General features: G+C 40.9%; 1 protein-coding gene across 2 annotated transcripts in view; it reads right to left on the bottom strand.

The window, feature by feature from the left end:
- Nucleotides 1–19753, bottom strand: part of MTX2 (metaxin 2) — a 52480-nt gene extending 32727 nt beyond the window's left edge. Inside the window, exon 1 of one of the 2 annotated variants that reach the window (XM_077830180.1) lies at nucleotides 19609–19753. In XM_077830180.1, coding sequence (XP_077686306.1) covers nucleotides 19609–19648 — 40 coding nt within the window. In that variant the 5' untranslated portion in view covers nucleotides 19649–19753. The remainder of the gene's footprint in view (nucleotides 1–19608) is intronic. The other variant, XM_077830182.1, reaches the window with a different exon arrangement.
- Nucleotides 19754–20055: the final 302 nt, after the last annotated feature.

The raw sequence follows: 20055 nt of genomic DNA, 5'->3' as shown, positions 1-20055 counted from the left end.
CTCAGCAGCATCAGATCCAATAGAACAGACAACCATCTTCATTGCTAGCTTACAGTATGAAATAATTGACTGGTTATATGCCTTATGGACTGCAAGTTATTGTTGAACCTCAGGAATATGGACATGACAGAGGAGCTAAAACTGATGGTTCAGCAGATGGAGCATTGCAGTGATCAAAGAAGCTAAACGGTAGTTAAACCTGGCATGTAAAAGCTTCTATAGTTTTTAAAAAGAATTAAATATAAAATTTAGTTATTGAAAACTTTACTAAACGTCATGTGCGTTTGATTAGCCATATCAGTTGTTTACTCATCACTGGTGGGTTTGGAGAACAGCAGCATATAGAACTAACAGACATTGGCAGGGTTCATTGATACCAAATTAAATTCTCTAGAAAAAAATCCTGAAAATTAAGAGTCATCATATGACCCAAGAAGCTTTAACTACCAAGGACAGTGGCTATATAATAAGTTGATTCCCAGCTCCTCTTCTGTCATATACTGTCCTAACCATTCCTTGATATCATTTTTTCCTGATAGAAACAAGGTTCCATATAAATCAATCTGACATGAAAGTCCTGTCAAATTCTTTGTTGCTGGGAAAATATTGCATAAGGTGCACTTTTCAGATTTAGTAATGGAATATTTTACTCCTGAAGCATTAAGGACTGGTTCAGCTAACCAATTTGTCTTTAGATTTAAAATGATCATTTCTAGTCACTTCTGATTTTTAGTTCAGTTTATCTGTCTAGGCACTTATATGCCCTGTCCCATCATCGGAGCAGGAGCATCTCACAAGCACTTGTGTAAATATATTCAAGACTCTCCTGTCAGATAGGGAAGTATTATCCCCATTGTATAGATAGGGAATTCAGGCACAAGAAAATGAAATTCACCTCTGTGCAGGGAGCCCACACAAAGCCTATGCACCCGCTCAGTTCCCAATTAAGCTTTCAAAACAGAGCTGAAGTGGGCCGTCAGTGATATATAGGCCTTGTGGAGGCTCTCTGCACAAAAGTGAACTGCAGCTAAAGAGATCAGGTGAGGTGACTCAACCAAGTTCACCCAAAATGTCTGGAAAAGCAAAAGACTGAATTCAAACCCCCCAAGTTCCAGTCCAGTGCCTCAGCATCAAGAATTCCCCTTTCTAGACTGTTACTTCAAAAATTAAAACAATTGCATTAAAAATTATCTCATGACATTAGAGAAATAGCCACTGAATTTCCAGTCGGGCAATCATAAGCGAGTGTGAAAATTTCCAGCAGAATGGTATTGACACAGAATGGGGAAGGGAACAGAAATAATTCATCCGTGCAGCATTAGCAAGAATTCTCTTCCATAAACTATTTACAATTATTCATTTCCGTTTATTACTTTACAAAAAATAAGAAACTGACTCTTTAAGAAACTATAAGATATTAAATAGGCTTTCAAGACTTTAGTGAGGTATAGTATGTGCTAGGCCACCATTTTACAACTTTTCTTGCAAAATTCCACAGGGCATAACTAATGTAAGATAGCACAGTATATGGTGGTATGGCTTACCTGCTGCTCAGCCACCCATTCAGCAAATTTACTTCCAAACTGTAGCATTCTTTTATATTACAGATAGATAAATAAATAAATGTCTTAAACCCACTGGGAGACTTCCAGATCCATCCTTTAAGCCCTTCACCTCAGAAAAGGAGATAGAAGTAGTAAGAAGAGAAGGTATTTTGTTACCGAACACATCCAACTTGAAAATTACTTGTTCCCTGCTTCTAGGAACACCGCAGAACAACAAAATATAATTTAAAAAGTAATGTTTTTATTCAATATTTATGATAATGCCTACTTACACACTAGTTCAGCCCCATCTACAATCAAGGTAAAGAATTAACCACAGCACTGTCCTCTGGCACATTCATTATTTGTTAAGTGATGATGCTATATATACTCTGTGCCAAATAAGATGCAAATAAAGACAATCCCTGCCCCCAACGCCTACAAACTAACTCTCTGATATGTCCACTATGACACTAATTTACCTTGGTTTTCTTTCTTCCACTTCTAAAAATAACAGTTATTTAATGGGCTACCGAACTAGTTCATGTGATTCACTACATGCAATTATGTAATTGAGGATAGAATCTAGTCCTTGGTCATTTTGGTCCATTCACCCAGTATAGTTTTCTAAAATGCCACGTAATGTTCATAGATCTCAAATGAAGGAAGGATGTGCACAGAAAAGAAATGTTCCTTCTCTGTGAAGAAGTGGCTACATGAATTAGTTTCATTTCTCTATTTTTACCATGTTCTAATGGTATACTACAATATTTAATTTGCATAAAAAGTAGGAAAAAGAAAAGCATCTGTACGTTAACAATTAGACATAAGAATTTAGGTTCACATAATGGTAAAGCCCTGTCTTAAACTAGCTAAGAGATAGAATATTCTGAATTAAGACCAGAAATGTTGTCCTTAATTCACCTTGCTGTTTAGAGACTGCACCTGGTGAGATAAGTGAATTTATATACTATTCTCAAAGATTTCTCAAGAGTATTTCATCACAACAATGCAAACACTAAAAGCAATGGAATTGTAAATTTGGGCAATAGCCACACCTACCAATCTTAATATCCAAGTATTCGCTCACAAACCTCTCCACATTCAATCACACCGACACCTAACAGTAAAACAGACCATTTGTGATCCACCCAATTTCAGGCTGAGACTGGAGCCACAGGAAAAATCTGCTTTGCAGTCAGTATCTTCTACCTTTAGACATCCCAAAGAAAACCCCTTTGTCAGTCTCTTTCCTAGCTGAAATACAACAAAAGGAGGCAGATTACCAGTGTATTCTCCTTTCATAATGGAAAAGCAAACATTTTAAGTTTTGGGGGTGCCAATGGGTCTATTAAGTATAAATATGGAAATGCTGGTAATTAATATTTTTTTAATTTACCTGAAGATAAAAGTGTAGGAATAAACCTTGATTAATGCAATGATATTGCAGTCAAATTGGAACCAAAGCAGTTCAAAGACATCTTATCCATTAGTAGTGATCAATAAAGGAAGTATAACTAAGTTATGAATTAGCTGCCTGAACACCAGCCAATTCAACCCACCTATGTGAAGACACAGATCAATTTTAAAAAGGTACTCAAATCAATTTAATAAAATTGACCTAATGTTGTAGGCTAACAAGGGTCAAGAAAACCAGTTCATAGAGTCAGTAACTCCAAGGCTCTGCCAAAAATGAACACTAATTACTTGAAGGAAAAAATGTGTTATCCTAAGATTCATAGTTGTGCAAACACCCACCATTTGTTCTCAAATTGAAGTGCATGCATTAAATCATATACCAGTAATTACATTATTTGGTTAAATCCATTCCCATAACCCTTCCCCCCAAAGAAGTTACCGCAGAACTTCAGAGTTATGAACACCAGAATTACGAACAGACCAGTCAACCATACATCTCATTTGGAACCAGAAATATGCAATCAAGCAGCAGAAGAGACAAAAAAGGAAAACTACTAAAAAATAAAGGGAAAGTTTTAAAAAAAAAAGATCTGACCAAGTAAAGGAAACTGTTTCTGCACTTGTTTCATTTAAATTAAGACAATTAAAAGCAGAACTTTCCTCTGCATAGTAAAGTTTCAAAGCTGTATGAAGTCAATGTTCAGTTGTAAACTCGTGAAAGAACCACCATAAGGTTTTGTTCAGAGTTACGAACAACCTCCATTCCCGAGGCGAACACTGAGGTTCTACTGTACAATGCAGATAGATCATGTATGTTCAGTGAATATTGATCAGCAACCTGGTCAAAGGAAAAACCCAATTTCAGCAGCAACTCTGGAATTTAGCGGCCAGCAACTTGTAGAAAAGTGTCATATGCAGAATCTCTAGCAGCCATTTGACATGATGGAATTTGCTATTTTATCTTACAAAAAGACTGACTAAATAAGTATGACCTTTAGTTAGTTTATTTGAACTGGGTGTTCTAGCTGGCATTTACTGCAAGGGTAGGGCGTTGACCCTACAAAATACTGAAAACTTTTGACTAGAGCTGAGTACCCACATCTCTCACTTGAATTACTGGGTTTTGAGGATTGGGTATTGAGGATGCTCAGCACCACATAGGAGTATCTGACAGGATGAAGATTGAAGACCTAAGACCAGTCAGAATAAAACCAGGTCAAAATTAAAATAAAATAAAAATAAATAAATAAATGCAGCTCCTAAAACAAAATCTATATGTTTTCCTGGGAGTGAGGACAAAGGGTTAGGCAACTTAAGAGGACTTATAAAGAAAATCCTCAAGAAATGACATACTATTACTTGTTCTATTCATATGAAATCCTCCCTGTCAAAGAAATTCCATAACTCCTAGTTATACCTGTGACACTGTATGGAATCTGAGGGTCACTTTAAGATATCATGAATACCAATACTGTAAAATTGCAATGTGTGCGCCAGATATGCCACATAAGGTATCTGTGAAAATGTTATAATTTACCAAGTATGATAATCTTGTTTACATGTTTGCATCATCTTTGTATTGTAAGTTATAGATATGTGTGGTATATCTGTATTCCCAAACTTGTGCTGTGCATCTGGGTGACATCCCCAGACAGATTGGCATCAGCACTGTAGGAAATACTAGCTGCATGGCAAAAGACTATAAAGGGCAGCTGCATCTTCTCCATTTTGCCTTCAGTCCTGCTTCTTACCTCTGGAGTAACTTTTCTACAGACTGAAGCTCTGAACAAAGGACTGGATGACCAATGCAAGCTGTGGATGTGTTCCAGAGGGACTTTCAAACCAGCAAACTCACCAGTACTGCTAAGAACCTGATATATGGATTTTGATAGTCTCTGTATATATTTGAGTGCTTTATCATTTAACAACTCTCTTCTTGTTTTTTCTTTTTTCTATATAATAAACCTTTAGTTTTAGGCACTAAAGGATTGGCTGGCAGCATGGTAGTTTGGGTAAGATCCAACCTAATATTGACCTGGCAACATGGCTGACCCTTTGGGATCAGAAGAACATTTTGCACATGTGAGCAGAGTTTCTAGAATAACTTCTCACTATACGTCAGCTAGGTGCTGACTGGGAGCCAGAGAACTGGAATGCAATAAAGAGGGCTGTGTGATTTCTGTTTTAGCTTCTTGATAACCAGCATGGGGGATCAGAAGCACAGTTTGTGACCGGCTGGGGAGTTTAACTTCAGTGTTACCCACCAGTCTTGGGAGTATCGGCTTTCTCTTTTGCAGCCTGCCCTGACCTAGGCATTTCCAGTGAGGGATACACCCCAGGCACCCCCGGGTCACGATACCTTCCTTTGCCACTCTAAATACATCATCTTCCTGCCTTATGTGAACAGCCTTCAACTACTTTTAGGCTACATCTACACCTGCACTGCTACAGTGGCACAGCAGCAGAACTGCAGCTCACAGCGCTTCAGTGTAGACACTCACTACAGCGATGGCTGGGGTTCTGTAGGTAATCCACCTCCCCAAGAGGCTGTAGCTAGGTCAACAAAAGAATTCTTCTGTCAACCTAGCGCTGCGTACAAAGGTGGTTAGATTGGCTTAACTATGTTGCTCGGGGTGTGGATTTTTCATGCCCCTGAGTGACATAACTCGCTTGACTTAACTTTTTAGTGTAGACCTTGCCTTAGATTTAGGTCACCTGACCCATTTTGACTATCATAGAATATCAGGGTTGGAAGGGACCTCAAGAGGTCATCTAGTCCAACCCCCTGCTCAAAGCAGGACCAATCCCCAATTTTTTTTACCCCAGATCCCTAAATGGCCCCCTCAAGGATTGAACTCACAACCCCAGGTTTAGCAGGCCAATGCTAAAACCACCGAGCTATCCCTCCCTCCTTGAGCTACTAGGATTCAGCAAAGTACTTAGGCATGTGTGTAACTTTAACCATGTGAGGTGTCCCAATGAAATCAATGGGGCTACTCAAATGCTTAATTACCAACCTGAATTGGAACTTGGTCATCTATTATCCAAGTTATTTACATTCACCGTACTTTAAACTTTCCTCTTAAATCAGTGTCTTAAGCCTCCTGATCATTTTTTGAGGCGAGCAGGGGGCTCTTTTCTGAACACCTTCCAACTTGTCAATATCTTTCTAGTAATAAGGTGCCCAAAAACAAATACAATATTCTAGGTGCAGTAAAATCAGAGACCTTTGCAACACCCCTACAATGCCCCTCTGCCATGTACATTGGCCAAATCGGACAGTCTCTTCACAAAAGAATAAATGGACACAAATCTGACATCAGGAATCATAACATTCAAAAGCCAGTAGGAGAACACTTCAATCTCTCTGGTCACTCAATACAGAGCTCAAAGTGGCAATTCTTCAACAAAAAAACTTCAAAAACAGACTCCAATGTGAAGCTGCAGACTGGAATTAATTTGCAAACTAGATACCATCAGATTAGTCCTGAATAAAGACTGGGCGTGGTTGGGTCGTTACAAAAACTAAACTTAATTTCCCCAATACTAATTTCTCCCTACTGTTACTCACACCTTCTTGTCAACTGTCTGTAATGAGCCACTCTCTAACCACTTCAAAAGTTATTTCTCCTCCCTTGGTATCCTGCTGTTAATTGATTTATATGGTTAGACTGATCTAACACTTGGTAAAGCAACCCACATCCTTTCATGTATTTATACCTGCTTCTGTATCTTTTACTTCATACATCTGATTAAGTGGGTTCTAGCCCATGAAAGCTTATGCCCAAATAAATGTGTTAGTCTCTAAGGTGCCACAAGGACTCCTTGTTCTTTTTGCTGATACAGACTAACACAGCTACCACTGAAACCTATCCCTACCTATGGACTCCAGAAGGGATGCCAGTTTGCGATACAACAGCTAGAAAGGTATTCCTCGGTTTGACATATTAGCCTACCACCTCTTTCAGCATTTCTATCTATTAGGTTTCACCCTTCAATTCAATACCTGTGTTATGAATAATTTCCCCCCTCCCAAATAAGGCTTACATTTTCCCCTCTACATTATTTGCAATTTTGTTATTTTCTAATTTCTCTGATCTATTTTGCACTATTTGTCTTGACTGTTATAAGCACCTTCTTCCAGTTCATAGTAAAATTAAATGTGCAGATTAACAGGCTATTTATACCCCCTTCTAATAATTAAAGATGTTAAATAAGACTGGATTTAAAGATCAAACCCCATAGAATCCCAATGGACACCTTCTCTTCTCAGCTTCCTACACCTCCAATACACACACTGCAACTTTGCACACTACTGTATCTTTCATTATAATTTTAAAAAGCCGCTCTAAGGAATGTGCCAACAGTGTAGTGGTATGTGGTATCTGTTTAGTGCCCAGAGCACTGGAGCTTGGAATGGCAGCAATAGAGTCCCAGTTCTCCCACAAACACACCTATTTGTTTTAGTTTCAAAAGAGGAAAGGAAAGGAAAAAGAAAATGGGATTTTCATGGGGAAGTGCATGTATTTATCCCAAGGGGCAGAAAGAGGAAATTGGGGGGAGAGATGGGAAAAACCTGATGCTTTCCCAGAGCAATTACTGGACTCACTCTAAAAATACTTTGGACTTGTACTAACCTTTCTTGCAGTCTTTCGGTCAGTTTTCAATTCACCGGCCACTGTTCATATTCAAGCCATTTTAAAACTAAAACCTAACTTTGCAAGTAAGCTTTCATAAGATCATATCAAATAAGAGAGTATAAAATGTTACTAACATCCAGAAATATATCTACTGTCTTCCCTTCATCTGTTAAATTTATAATTATATTTTTAAAAGTAATCAAGTTTGTCTGTCAAGAGACAAGAGAAGCTGTTACTTTAACAGAAAACATGAGACAATAAATACCAATTAGAGAAAGATTGCTTAGTCTTAATGGATCCAGAAACAACTACGGAAGCATTTTACATTTATGAGCTGTAATTGTATTACTTCTTAAATCAGGAAATAAGACTCTCTCAAGTGAAATACACAGTGTATCAAAACAATGAAAGTAAATTATTTCTCCTCTGACCTAGAAGAGATTTGACAGGCAATCAGCTCAAACACAGCTATAAAACATATGGAAACTACACTAGCCTAAGGTGGTGTTAGAATTATAAAAGTTCTGTTTATTAAAAAAAAATAACATTTAACTTGACAGTGCCCCTTTAAAACAGCTTGCATTGATGTTGACTACAGCACAGACTGCTTAAAGCTAGTTTGAAGCAAGTACAACTACTTTTGCAACATACAAGCTTGAACTATTAACATGATATACATCCATATTTCTGTTATACACCAACTAAGAAGGCATTTTGTATTATTATTTAGACTTTGAACTTTTATCTGTAAGAACAATTTATGTGGCAAGTTTTGTTCTCTATATATTTATTATTAGCAAAATCATGGTTCATCTTAATACATAAAAGATGCAGACAGACAATTTATTTTTACACACACCTTTATTGCACTGGGGGTAGACTTTTTGGGAGTGTAAAATATATATAGGCAGATGGAGCATGTTTTTCAAACTGTATTAAATTTCCCCCAGTACTACAATTAGACTAAGGACTTGGCTACACTTGCGAGTTACAGCGCAATAAAGGCACCCCGGGCACACTAGCTCGCTACCCGTCTACACTGGCAAGGCACGTAGAGCGCTCTGATTCCGCGGCTACACTGCTGCTGGTACTCCACCTCGGCGAGCAGAATAACGTTTGCTGCACCCCTGCTGGAGCACCGCGGCGCCAGTGTGAATGAGGAGTTGCATTACTGTGCTCTGATCAGCCTCTGGAAACGTCCCATAATCCCCTTAAGTCAAATGGCCACTCTTGTCATTGTTTTTGAATCACTGTAGGAATGCAGATATGTACTTTGAAAGCTCCATTTCTGACATCTGGCATGCTTATCTGCTCCGAGACAAAGCAACCATTAGTGTGGAATGCCGTGTGTGAGAGAGAAAGGTGGGGGGGTAGAGGAGGGTCTGCTGCTGTCTGAACTTACAAGACAGCATGCTCACATGCTCTCAGCCCCCAAAAAACCCACTCTCTCCCCCCACATACACACAACACACTCCCTGTCACACTCCACCCCACCCCACCCCATTTGAAAAGCAAGTTGCAGTCACTTGCCTGCTGGGATAGCTGCCCATAATGCACCGTGCCCAACGCTGCTGCAAGTGCCGCAATGTGGCCACACCAGTGCTCTTGAAGCGGTCAGTGTGGACAGACTGCAGCACTTTCCCTACTGAGCTCTCCGAAGGCTGGTTTAACTCAAAGCACTCTACATCTGCAAGTGTAGCCGTACCCTAAGAAGCTGGGTACAGCACACGAGCAATTAGCAATCCTTGGTCTAGAACCAGTGCTTGGGAAAGGTTCTTTTTCTCCCTACTCTTTGTCCATCTTTGCAATAGTCTTTCTAGATGATTTCAGTATCTGATATCTCACAAAAACAGATTGAGTTAAGAGATTAATATTTTATACCATTTCAGAGCTGGGCTCCTAAAAAACTTACCAATGCTATAAGAACTCATTACTATCCTTGTAGCTATTTTGTGATTTATTCAGGATTAGTCTGCATGTGGTCTCTTTCATATCTATGGGAGAATATATTGTTGGATGTATTTCAGAGATAGTGCATATGTAAACAGATTATAGTAATGCAAACCTATCTGCCATGCATGAAACATTTATACTTACAGTTCATAAAGCTACAGAAAAATGTTATTTTTCCTCTAGCTTACAGCAGCAATATCTTGTATATTCAAAAGAGAAAAGTGTAAGTGAATGGTTTTAGCATTACCCAGCCAACATTACCATAAAAAGCTTCTTACTCCACATAAATGATTTGTTCATCTTTTTATATTTAATCATTAGTGCATTAGAGCAGCAGACTATACTCAGCATGTTCAAATGAACAAAAGTACCCGTGGCACCTTAGAGACTAACAAATTTATCTGAGCATAAGCTTTCATGGGCTACAGCCCACTTCATCAGATGCATAGAATGGAACATATAGTAAGAAGATATATATACACATACAGAGAACATGAAAAGGTGGAGGTTGCCATACCAACTCTAAGAGGCTAATTAATTAAAATGAGCTATTATCAGCAGGAGAAAAAAAACTTTTGTAGTGATAATCAAGATGGCCCATTTCAGACAGTTGACAAGAAGGTGTGAGGATACTTAACATGATTCAATTTGTGTAATGACCCAGCCACTCCCAGTCTCTATTCAATCCCAAGTTAATGGTATCTAGTTTGCAAATAATTTGAGTTTGGCAGTTTCTCATTGGAGTCTGTTCTTGAAGCTTTTCTGTTGCAAAACTGCCACCTTTAAGTCTGTTACTGAGTGACGAGAGATTGAAGTGTTCTCCTACTGGTTTTTTAATGTTATGATTCCTGATATTAGATTTGTGTCCATTTATTCTTTTGCATAGAGACTGCCCAGTTTGGCCAATGTACATAGCAGAAGGGCAGAGCTGGCACATGATGGCATATATCACATTGGTAGATGTGCAAGTGAATGAGCCTCTGATGTGTGGCTGATGTGATTACGTCCTATGATGGTGTCCCCTGAATAGATACGTGGACACAATTGGCATCGGGCTTTGATAGGTTCCTGGGTTAGTGTTTTTGTTGTGTGGTGAGTATTTGCTTCAGGTTGGGGCGCTGTCTGTAAGCGAGGACTGGTCTGTCTCCCAAGATCTGTGAGAGTGGGGGATCGTCTTTCAGGATAGGTTGTAGATCTTTGATGATGAGCTGGAGAGGTTTTAGTTGGGGGCTGAAGCTGATGGCTAGTGGCGTTCTGTTATTTTCTTTGTTGGGCCTGTCCTGTAGAAGGTGATTTCTCGGTACTCTTCTGGCTCTGTCAATCTGTTTTTTCACTTCAGCAGGTGGGTACTGTAGTTTTAAGAATGCTTGATAGAGATCTTGTAGGTGTTTGTCTCTGTCTGAGGGGTTGGAACAAATGTGGTTGTATCGTAGAGCTTGGCTGTAGACAATGGATCGTATGGTGTGTCCTGGATGGAAGCTGGAGGCATGTAGGTAAGTATAGTGGTCAGTAGGTTTCCGGTATAGGGTGGTGTTTATGTGACCATCGCTTATTAGCACTGTAGTGTCCAGGAAATGGACCGCTTGTGTGGATTGGTCCAGGCTAAGGTTGACGGTGGGATGGAAATTGTTGAAATCATGGTGGAATTCCTCAAGGGCTTCTTTCCCATGGGTCCAGATGATGAAGATGTCATCAATGTAGTGCAAGCAGAGTAGGGGCGTTAGGGGACAAGAGCTAAGGAAGCATTGTTCTAAGTCAGCCATAAAAATGTTGGCATACTGTGGGGCCATGCGGGTACCCATAGCAGTGCTGCTGACTTGAAGGTATACATTGTCCCCAAATGTGAAATAGTTGTGGGTGAACACAAAGTCACAAAGTTCAGCCACCAGGTTTGCCAGGACATCATCATGGATACTGTTCCTGATAGCTTGTAGTCAATCTTTGTGTGGAATGTCTGCGTAGAGGGCTTCTGCATTCATAGCGGCCAGGATGGTGTTTTCTGGAAGATCATCGATGGATTGTAGTTTCCTCAGGAAGTTAGTGGTGTCTCGCAGATAACTGGGAGTGCTGGTAGAGTAGGGCCTGAGGAGAGAGTCCACATAGTCACACAATCCTGCTGTTAGGGTGCCAATGCCCGAGATGATGGAGCATCCAGGATTTCCAGGTTTATGGATCTTGGGTAGCAAAAAGAATACTCCTGGTTGGGGTTCTAGGCGTGTGTCCGTACAGACCTGTTCCTGTGCTTTTTTGGGGAGTTTCTTGAGCAGATGATATAGTTTCTTTTGGTATTCCTCAGTGGGATCAGAGGATAATGGCCTGTAGAATGTGGAGTTAGAGGGCCGTCTAGCAGCCTCTTGTTCATATTCCAACTTATTCATGATGACAACAGCACCTCCTTTGTCAGCCTTTTTGATTATGATGTCAGAGTTGTTCCTGAGGCTGTTGATGGCATTGTGTTTAGCACGGCTGAGGTTATGGGGCAAGTGATGCTGCTTTTCCACAATTTCAGCCCGTGCATGTTCAAATGGACACAACTCACACAGAGCCCTTAAGAAATTACCATTCACCAGTCTGCTGAAATATTGCAGGTATTCAAGCACGTGGTCAAGTGATTAAGTATGAGATGCTGTACCCACTGTCTTGATGGGAATGCATGAAGTATGGTAAAGCGGAGGATAGGCAGTACTTTAAAAAAGTCGACATCCTCTGAGAAGTTATGACACATTCCTTGACAGAAAAAAATCCTCTGCTTCTAATACATTTCTAGAAAATAAACTATGCTGGGCTGATTCTATTTAAGTGCACATGTGAAAAAGCCATGTTTTATAGCTGCTATTTTCGTAGGGCAGTTAGAGTTAATTGGAATTGCCATGACAAAATGATTGGCTAATAACAGAGGGTCCTGTTCATGAAAACAATCAAATTTCATTTTTATTACTAATGTAAAAAATTCTTAGTCATGATTACATTTCCATGAATGCATAATAGGAAACCAGTACTCACAAATGGAGACGTAGAAAATAAGGACATTTTAAAGCAATCATAATTTTAAAATGGTATTCTTTCTAATATAGCACTTTTTTCACCCTCAAAAACATATTCTTACGTGTGTGCACAACTGCTTGTCTTTGGCATAAGAATGAGAAACTGTACTTCATCTCTTCAGATTGCTCAGCACACAGTATGCACTGGAGCATATTTGACTATTTTTATTTTTTTTAAAAAAATCGCCTCTTCTAAAATACTGCATTACTAAAGTAATACCGTGGGGCCCTGTTTACTGAGTAACTTCTTGGGAAAGCTAAGAAATGTAATGTGTTATACCAATAAAATAAAAACCAGCAGGATCTTATTAAAGGGGAAAAGGCAAAATGCCACATTTATTGTGAATACAGAAAGAATCATAGTAAGCAGTTAGTTATAGCTATAACATTCCATTCAATCTCATATTTATTCACACATTCATTCATATATATATATATATATATATATACACACAGACACACACATATACACACACACACAGGTTCTGCAAGGTTGTTATCATAGTTACCAGCCTTAGAGTTGCTCATGCCAAGCCACTGGCCAGGTGGCCTGGACATGAGGGAGCAGGGCCTTGTCAGATGCTCATCTGATGCTCCTGGAAGTTGGTTTGCAGAATCAGACCCCAAAGTTCTCACTTTCTAGAGTCCATTTTTATAGGAATTTCTTCCTATGCCAGGCTATGGGAATTGCTTCATCATGCTGTTGCTGAATCAATCAGCAGATGACACATTCCTGACGGCTCCGTGCTGCCAGATGTTATCTTGTTCTTTGGTTCACCCATCCTTGAGGCTGTTGGGTGGATTCCAGTCTGCCCCGCGGGGGTCCTCTGGTTATTTCCACTTGACGCCTTCTTCAGCAGATGGACGCTGGATTCTTAGGCTGGCACCTCCCTGATCATTCAGTTATTATCCACACCAAACATCCATCCACACACACCCTCTATCTCTATTTTAATCACAATTGTTAACAAAGCGAGATGAATACAACAAAAGGGCGGGGAGTCTCCGGGTGCTGTTTCTGTTGTTACAGAGTATTGCTTTGAGTCTCTCTCTGTGTGCGTAGTTGTTGTTACAAAGAATTGCTTTGAGAAGAGACTCTGTCTTAGAATGTACTAACACAATTAGCAGCTTGCAAGTTTCACACAAAGAGGGAGAGAAACAGTACCAAAAACCAAGAGACCTCTTAATTAGTAATACCCTGGAATTTAAACTATAGGGAATCAAACTCATTTGTGATTTTAATACAGAACTTCTTTAATATGATCCAACATAATCCCCCTTTTGACACTAAGATTTATAATCATCAGTGTCACTTTCTATGTAGCCTATTCAAGAGAAGGTACTGTGAGGCAATTTGAGTTTGTGATTCCAATTCATGTCATATACTTGATCCTAGTGATGTATCTTTACTACAAGGTTCTGGGGCAACAGGCAAGGTGAGGCACACCCACTTTTGAGGAGTCCATTCGGTACAACCTCTAGTGTCCAATAGCTTCCCTCCCTCCCCAGCCCACTGGCTCAAGATGAGTAACTTCTTGGGAAAGCTAAGAAATGTAATGGATATTGGCCAAGATACTGCATGAGTTAATCTCCAAAAATACTTATTTTGTTCATACTGGAAGATTTTCTGTTTTCATTTACTTTCAGTCTATAACTGTACGGTCTGTAATGTAGATCAGCTATGAAAACTAGAATCATAGAATATCAGGGTTGGAAGGGACCTCAAGAGGTCATCTAGTCCAACTCCCTGCTCAAAGCAGGACCAATCCCCAATTTTTGCCCCAGATCCCTAAATGGCCTCCTCAAGGATTGAACTCACAACCCTGAGTTTAGCGGACCAATGCTCAAACCACTGAGCTATCCCTCCCGCAACTGAACTATCTCTCCCCCTCCCACCCCCAAGCTATCCCTCCTTCAGTTTTTTATGGCTGAAACATCTATTATTTTAAGGCCAGATAAGTGCTTTGACACTGAGCATTTTCCGACAAAGCAGAGGTCAGGTCATAAGTTTGTTTTATAGAATAAGGTTCAATAGACTGTAGAGGGCTCTTTAGATCTTGTTACGCCTTTGCGAGCTAGATTAATGAGCTGGACAGAGAAGCTGGACAAATTCAGACTAGAAATAAGGTACACATTTTTAACAATAAGTGTAATTAACCATTAACTTACCTAGGTATGTGGTGGATTCTCCACCAGTTGAAGTCTTTAATCAAAGTTGATGTGTTTCCAACCAATGCACTGTAGATCTGCTAGAAGTTATGGGCTTGAAAAATTTCACTTGGTAAAATTCTATGTCCTGTGTTATGTTGGAGATCAGACTAGATCATCATAAGTCTTTTCTGGCCTTAAAAATCAATGAAGCTACAGAAGACAGCAGGAAGGTGGACATCTAAGGAATTCATTTGCTGAGTTTTATGCAACACCTTAGCTAAGAGGAGAGTTATTCAGCCATTTGCAGAGTCATATAACCATATTTTCCACAAATCCCTATCTAAAACTGAAGAACAACTTGCCTGACTAACTTCTAATTTGACCAAGACATTCTCATCTGGAAAAAGACTAAATATCATAGAATCATAGGACTGGAAGGGATCTTGAAAGGTCATCTAGTCCAGTCCCCTGCACTCATGGCAGGACTAAGTATTATCTAGACCATCCCTCACAGGTGTTTGTCTAACCTGCTCTTAAAAATCTCTAATGATGGAGATTCCACAACTCCCTAGGCAATTTATTCCAGTGCTTAACCACCCTGACAATTAGGAAGTTTTTCCTAATCTCCAACCTAAACCTCCCTTGCTGCAATTTAAGACCATTGCTTCTTGTTCTATCCTCACAGGTTAAGAAGAACAACTCTTCTGCCTCCTCCTTGTAACAACCTTTTAGGTACCTGAAAACTGTTATCATGTCCCCCTCTCAGTCTTCTCTTTACCAGACTAAACAAACCCAAGTTTTTCAATCTTTCCTCACAGGTCATGTTTTAAGACCTGTAATCATTTGTGTTGCTCTTCTCTGGACTTTCTCCAATTTGTCCACATCTTTCCTGAAATGTGGCACCCAGAACTGGACACAATACTCTAGTTGAGGCCTAAACAGCACGGAATAGAGCAAAAGAATTACTTCTCGTGTCTTGCTTACAACACTGCGGCTAATACATCCGAGAATGATGTTCGCTTTTTTTGAAATAGTGTTACACTGTTGACTCATATTAGCTTGTGGTCCACTATGACCTACAGATCCCTTTCTGCAGTACTCCTTCCCAGGCAGTCATTTCCCATTTTGTATGTGTGCAACTGACTGTTCCTTCCTAAGTGGAGTATTTTGCATTTGTCCTTATTGAATTTCATCCTATTTACTTCAGACCATTTCTCCAGTTTGTCCAGATCATTTTGAATTATAATTCTATCCTCCACAGCACTTGCAACTCCTCCCAACTTGGTATTATCCACAAACTTTATAAGTATACTCTCTATGCCATTATCTAAATCACTGATGAAGATATTGAACAGAACCAGACCCAGAATGGATCCCTGCAGCACCCCACTCGTTATGCCCTTCCAGCATGACTGTGAACCACTGGGAACAGTTTTCCAACCAGTTATACACCCACCTTATAGGAGCTCCATCTAGGTTGCATTTCCCTAGTTTGTTTATGAGAAGGTCATGTGATACAGTTTCAAAAGCTTTACTAAAGTCAAGATATACCACATCTACCTCTTCCCACCATCCACAAAGCTTGTTACCCTGTCAAAGAAAGCTACCAGGTTGGTTTGACACAATTTGTTCTTGACAAATCCATGCTGACTGTTACTTATCACCTTATTATCTTCTAAATTTTTGCAAACTGATTGCTTAATTGTTTGCTCCATTATCTTTCCAGATACTGAAGTTAAGCTGACTAGTCTGTAATTCCCTGGGTTGTCCTTATTTCCCTTTTTATAGATTGGCACTATATTTGCCCTTTTCCACTCTTCTGGAATCTCTCCTGTCTTCCATGACTTTTCAAAGATAATTGCTAATGGCTCAGATATCTCCTCGGTCAGCTCCTTGAGTATTCTAGGATGCATTTCATCAGACCCTGGTGACTTGAAGACATCTAATTTGTCTCAGTAATATTTAACTTGCTCTTTCCCTATTTTAGCCTCTGATCCTACTTCATTTTCACTGGCATTCACTGTTAGACATCCAACCACCACCAACCTTCTTGGCGAAAACTGAAACAAAGAAGTAATTAAGCACCTCTGCCATTTCCACATTTTCTGTTATTGTTTTGCTCCCCTCATTGAGTAACAGGCCTACCCTATCCTTGGTCTTCCTCTTGCTTCTAATGTATTCTAGAATGTTTTCCTGTTACCCTTTATGTCTCTAGCTAGTTTGATCTCATTTTGTGCCTACGTACTTGTGTTATTTTTTTATATTCATCCTTTGTAATTTGACCTAGTTTCCACTTTTTGTAAGACTCCTTTTTGATTTTTAGATCATTGAAGATCTCCTGGTTAAGCCAGGGTGGTCTCTTGTCATACTTCCTATCTTTCCTACGCAGTGGGATAGTTTGCTCATAGTAATGTCTCTTTGAAAAGCTGCCAACTGTCTTCAATAGTTTTTCCCCTTAGACTTGCTTCCCATGGCATCTGCAAGATTTCAGGTCTCCCACTCCAAAAAAGTTATCTCCCCACCCAAAACGGGGGGAAAGGGGTGGTGGAGGAGAGAACAATATTGTCAGACATCTAGATGAACATAATTTGTTGAGTAAGAGTCAACATGGTTTTAGTAAAGAGAAATCATGCCTCACCAATCTACTAGAATTCTCTGGGGGCGTCAACAAGCATGTGGACCAAGGGGATCCAGTGGATATAGTGTACTTAGATTTTCAGAATGCCTTTGACAAAGTCCCTCACCAAAGGCTCTTACGTGAAGTAAGCTGCCATGGGATAAGGGGGAAGGTGCTCTCATGGATTGGTAACTGGTTAAAAGATAGGAAACAAAGGGTAGGTATAAATGGTCAGTTTTCAGAATGGAGAGAGGTAAATAGTGGTGTCCCCCAGGGGTCTGTTCTGGGACCAGTCCTATTCAACAATTCATAAACGATCTGGAAAAAGGGGTAAACAGTGAGGTGGCAAAATTTGCAGATGATACAAAATTACTAAAGATAGTTAAGACCCAGGCAGACTGAGAAGAGCTACAGAAGGATCTCTCAAAACTGGGTGACTGGGCAACAAAATGGCAGATTAAATTTAATGTTGATAAATGCAAAGTAATGCATACTGGAAAGCATAATCCCAACTATACATATAAAATGATGGGGTCTAAATTAGCTGTTACGACTCAAGAAAGAGATCTTGGAGTCATTGTGCGTAGTTCTCTGAAAACATCCTCTCAACATGCAGCGGCAGTCAAAAAAGCGAACAGAATGCTGAGAATAACTAAGAAAGGGATAGATAATAGAACAGAAAATATCATGTTGCCTCTATATAAATCCATGGTACGCCCACATCTTGAACACTCTGTGAAGATGGGGTCTCCCCATCTCAAAAAAGATATACTGGAATTGGAAAAGGTTCAGAAAAAGGGCAACAAAAATTATTAGGGATATGGAACGGCTTCCGTATGAGGAGAGATTAATAAACCTGGGACTTTTCAGCTTGGAAAAGAGACGGCAAAGGGGAGATATGATTGAGGTCTATAAAATCATGACTGGTGTAGAGAAAGTAGATAAGGAAGTGTTGTTTACTCCTTCTCATAACACAAGAACTAGGGGTCACCAAATGAAATTAGTAGGCGGCAGGTTTAAAACAAATAAATAGAAGTATTTCTTCACACAGCGGACAGTCAACCTGTGGAACTCCTTGCCAGAGGATGTTGTGAAGGTCAAGACCATAATAGGGTTCAAAAAAGAACTAGATAAATTCATGGATGATAGGTCCACCAATGGCTATTAGCCAGGATGGGCAGGAATGGGGTTCCTAGCCTCTCCTTGCCAGAAGCTGGGGATGAGCAGCAGGGGATGGATCACTTGATCATTACCTGTTCTGTTCATTCCCTTTGGGCACCTGGCATTGGCCACTGTTGGAAGACAGAATACTGGGCTAGCTGGACCTTTGCTCTGACCCAGTAGGGCCATTCCTATGTTATGTATGAGGAATCATTGAGGGGGGAAGGGGAATTTGTGGTAGGTATCTATAATTGCTGCAGTTAAATGTCAAGGGCAACTACAACGTATAGATGGCCACCATTTTAGCATTTCTAGAAATCAAAATAAAATGATTTTGGAACTTGAACTTAATATTTTGGTAACAAGTGTCAAATTGTATGTATCTTTAGAAAATGAAGAGGAAAAATAAGAAAGAGGAGAAAGTTGGCCTCTATAAGATACAAATAAACTTCAACTTCTGATGGAGGAAAATGGCCTAGCAAGTTAAAAAAAATATAACATAACACTTTTTGGGGTGGCAGGGCAACCAAGTCACACTAAGATATTCAAATAATATGTGATATGTGTTTACCATTGTAATCTGACACTGTAGGAAACACATGTTGTTGACATCAGGCTATTAAACACTCTGAGGTTTGCATGACAACATTTCCAAGGCATAACATATACAGTGGGACACCACACAATGCCACGTAGTATAGTTACTGCAATAAATAATCCAGCTCTTTAAACACCACAGCAAAACTACCTCAGACAGCATCATCAATAACATGGTCACCACGCACGTAACATTTACTGACACTGCTTACAAGGCGTGCCAATACTCGACAAGAGCCTGACGCCAGGATGGCTGGGCTCTCTGGGTATGGGGAGCTGGGCCGGGCCCACTGGCTTTTGCACCCCGCTCCCTCCCCCCTTGCTAGTCCCATGCCCCCCTCTGAACCCTGCCTGCCCCCGGCCCGCTCCAACCCCCACCCCACGCACCCATCCCCCCTCTGCCACCCCGTATCCCTCTACTCCGACTCTCTCCTACTCCCCCGCCCCGTCCACCACGCCGCCCTCTCCTGCCCGCCCATTACCTGCTATTTGAGTCACAAACGCTTCCGCCACCAGAGACATGATCCCCTCCGGGCCACGCGCGCTCCGCAGGTCCCGGCCGCGCCAGGAGGCACCAGTGGCAGCCCCGCAAGGTTAAGGGCACGCACAGGAACTGGGAGCCGGCCTCGCAGCGCCGGGGCAAGTGCATCCGGGGCCCGCTCCGCCTCCCGGCCCGCCCCTCCCGCAGCTCTCTCCCCGGGGCGGTGGAGGCCGCGCTGGGCCGGCCCCCACCCCCCGCCGCTCCGAGCAGGGCAGGCCGCTGCCGCCGGGAGCCCCGCAGCGAAGAACTCGGAGTCCCTGGGGGGCAGAGCCCCCTTCCCGCAATGGCACCGACGCGGCGCTATGAGCATGACCCTGGCGGCAGCCAGCACCTGTCCTACACTGGGGATCACCCCCCCCCCCCGCCACACACACTGTACAGCCCCGTG

The sequence above is a fragment of the Eretmochelys imbricata genome, chromosome 11 (assembly GCF_965152235.1).
Source record: "Eretmochelys imbricata isolate rEreImb1 chromosome 11, rEreImb1.hap1, whole genome shotgun sequence".
Taxonomy (NCBI): domain Eukaryota; kingdom Metazoa; phylum Chordata; order Testudines; family Cheloniidae; genus Eretmochelys; species Eretmochelys imbricata.
Note: the sequence above shows the minus strand (reverse complement) of the source record. Positions and strands in the feature narration are given on the sequence as shown.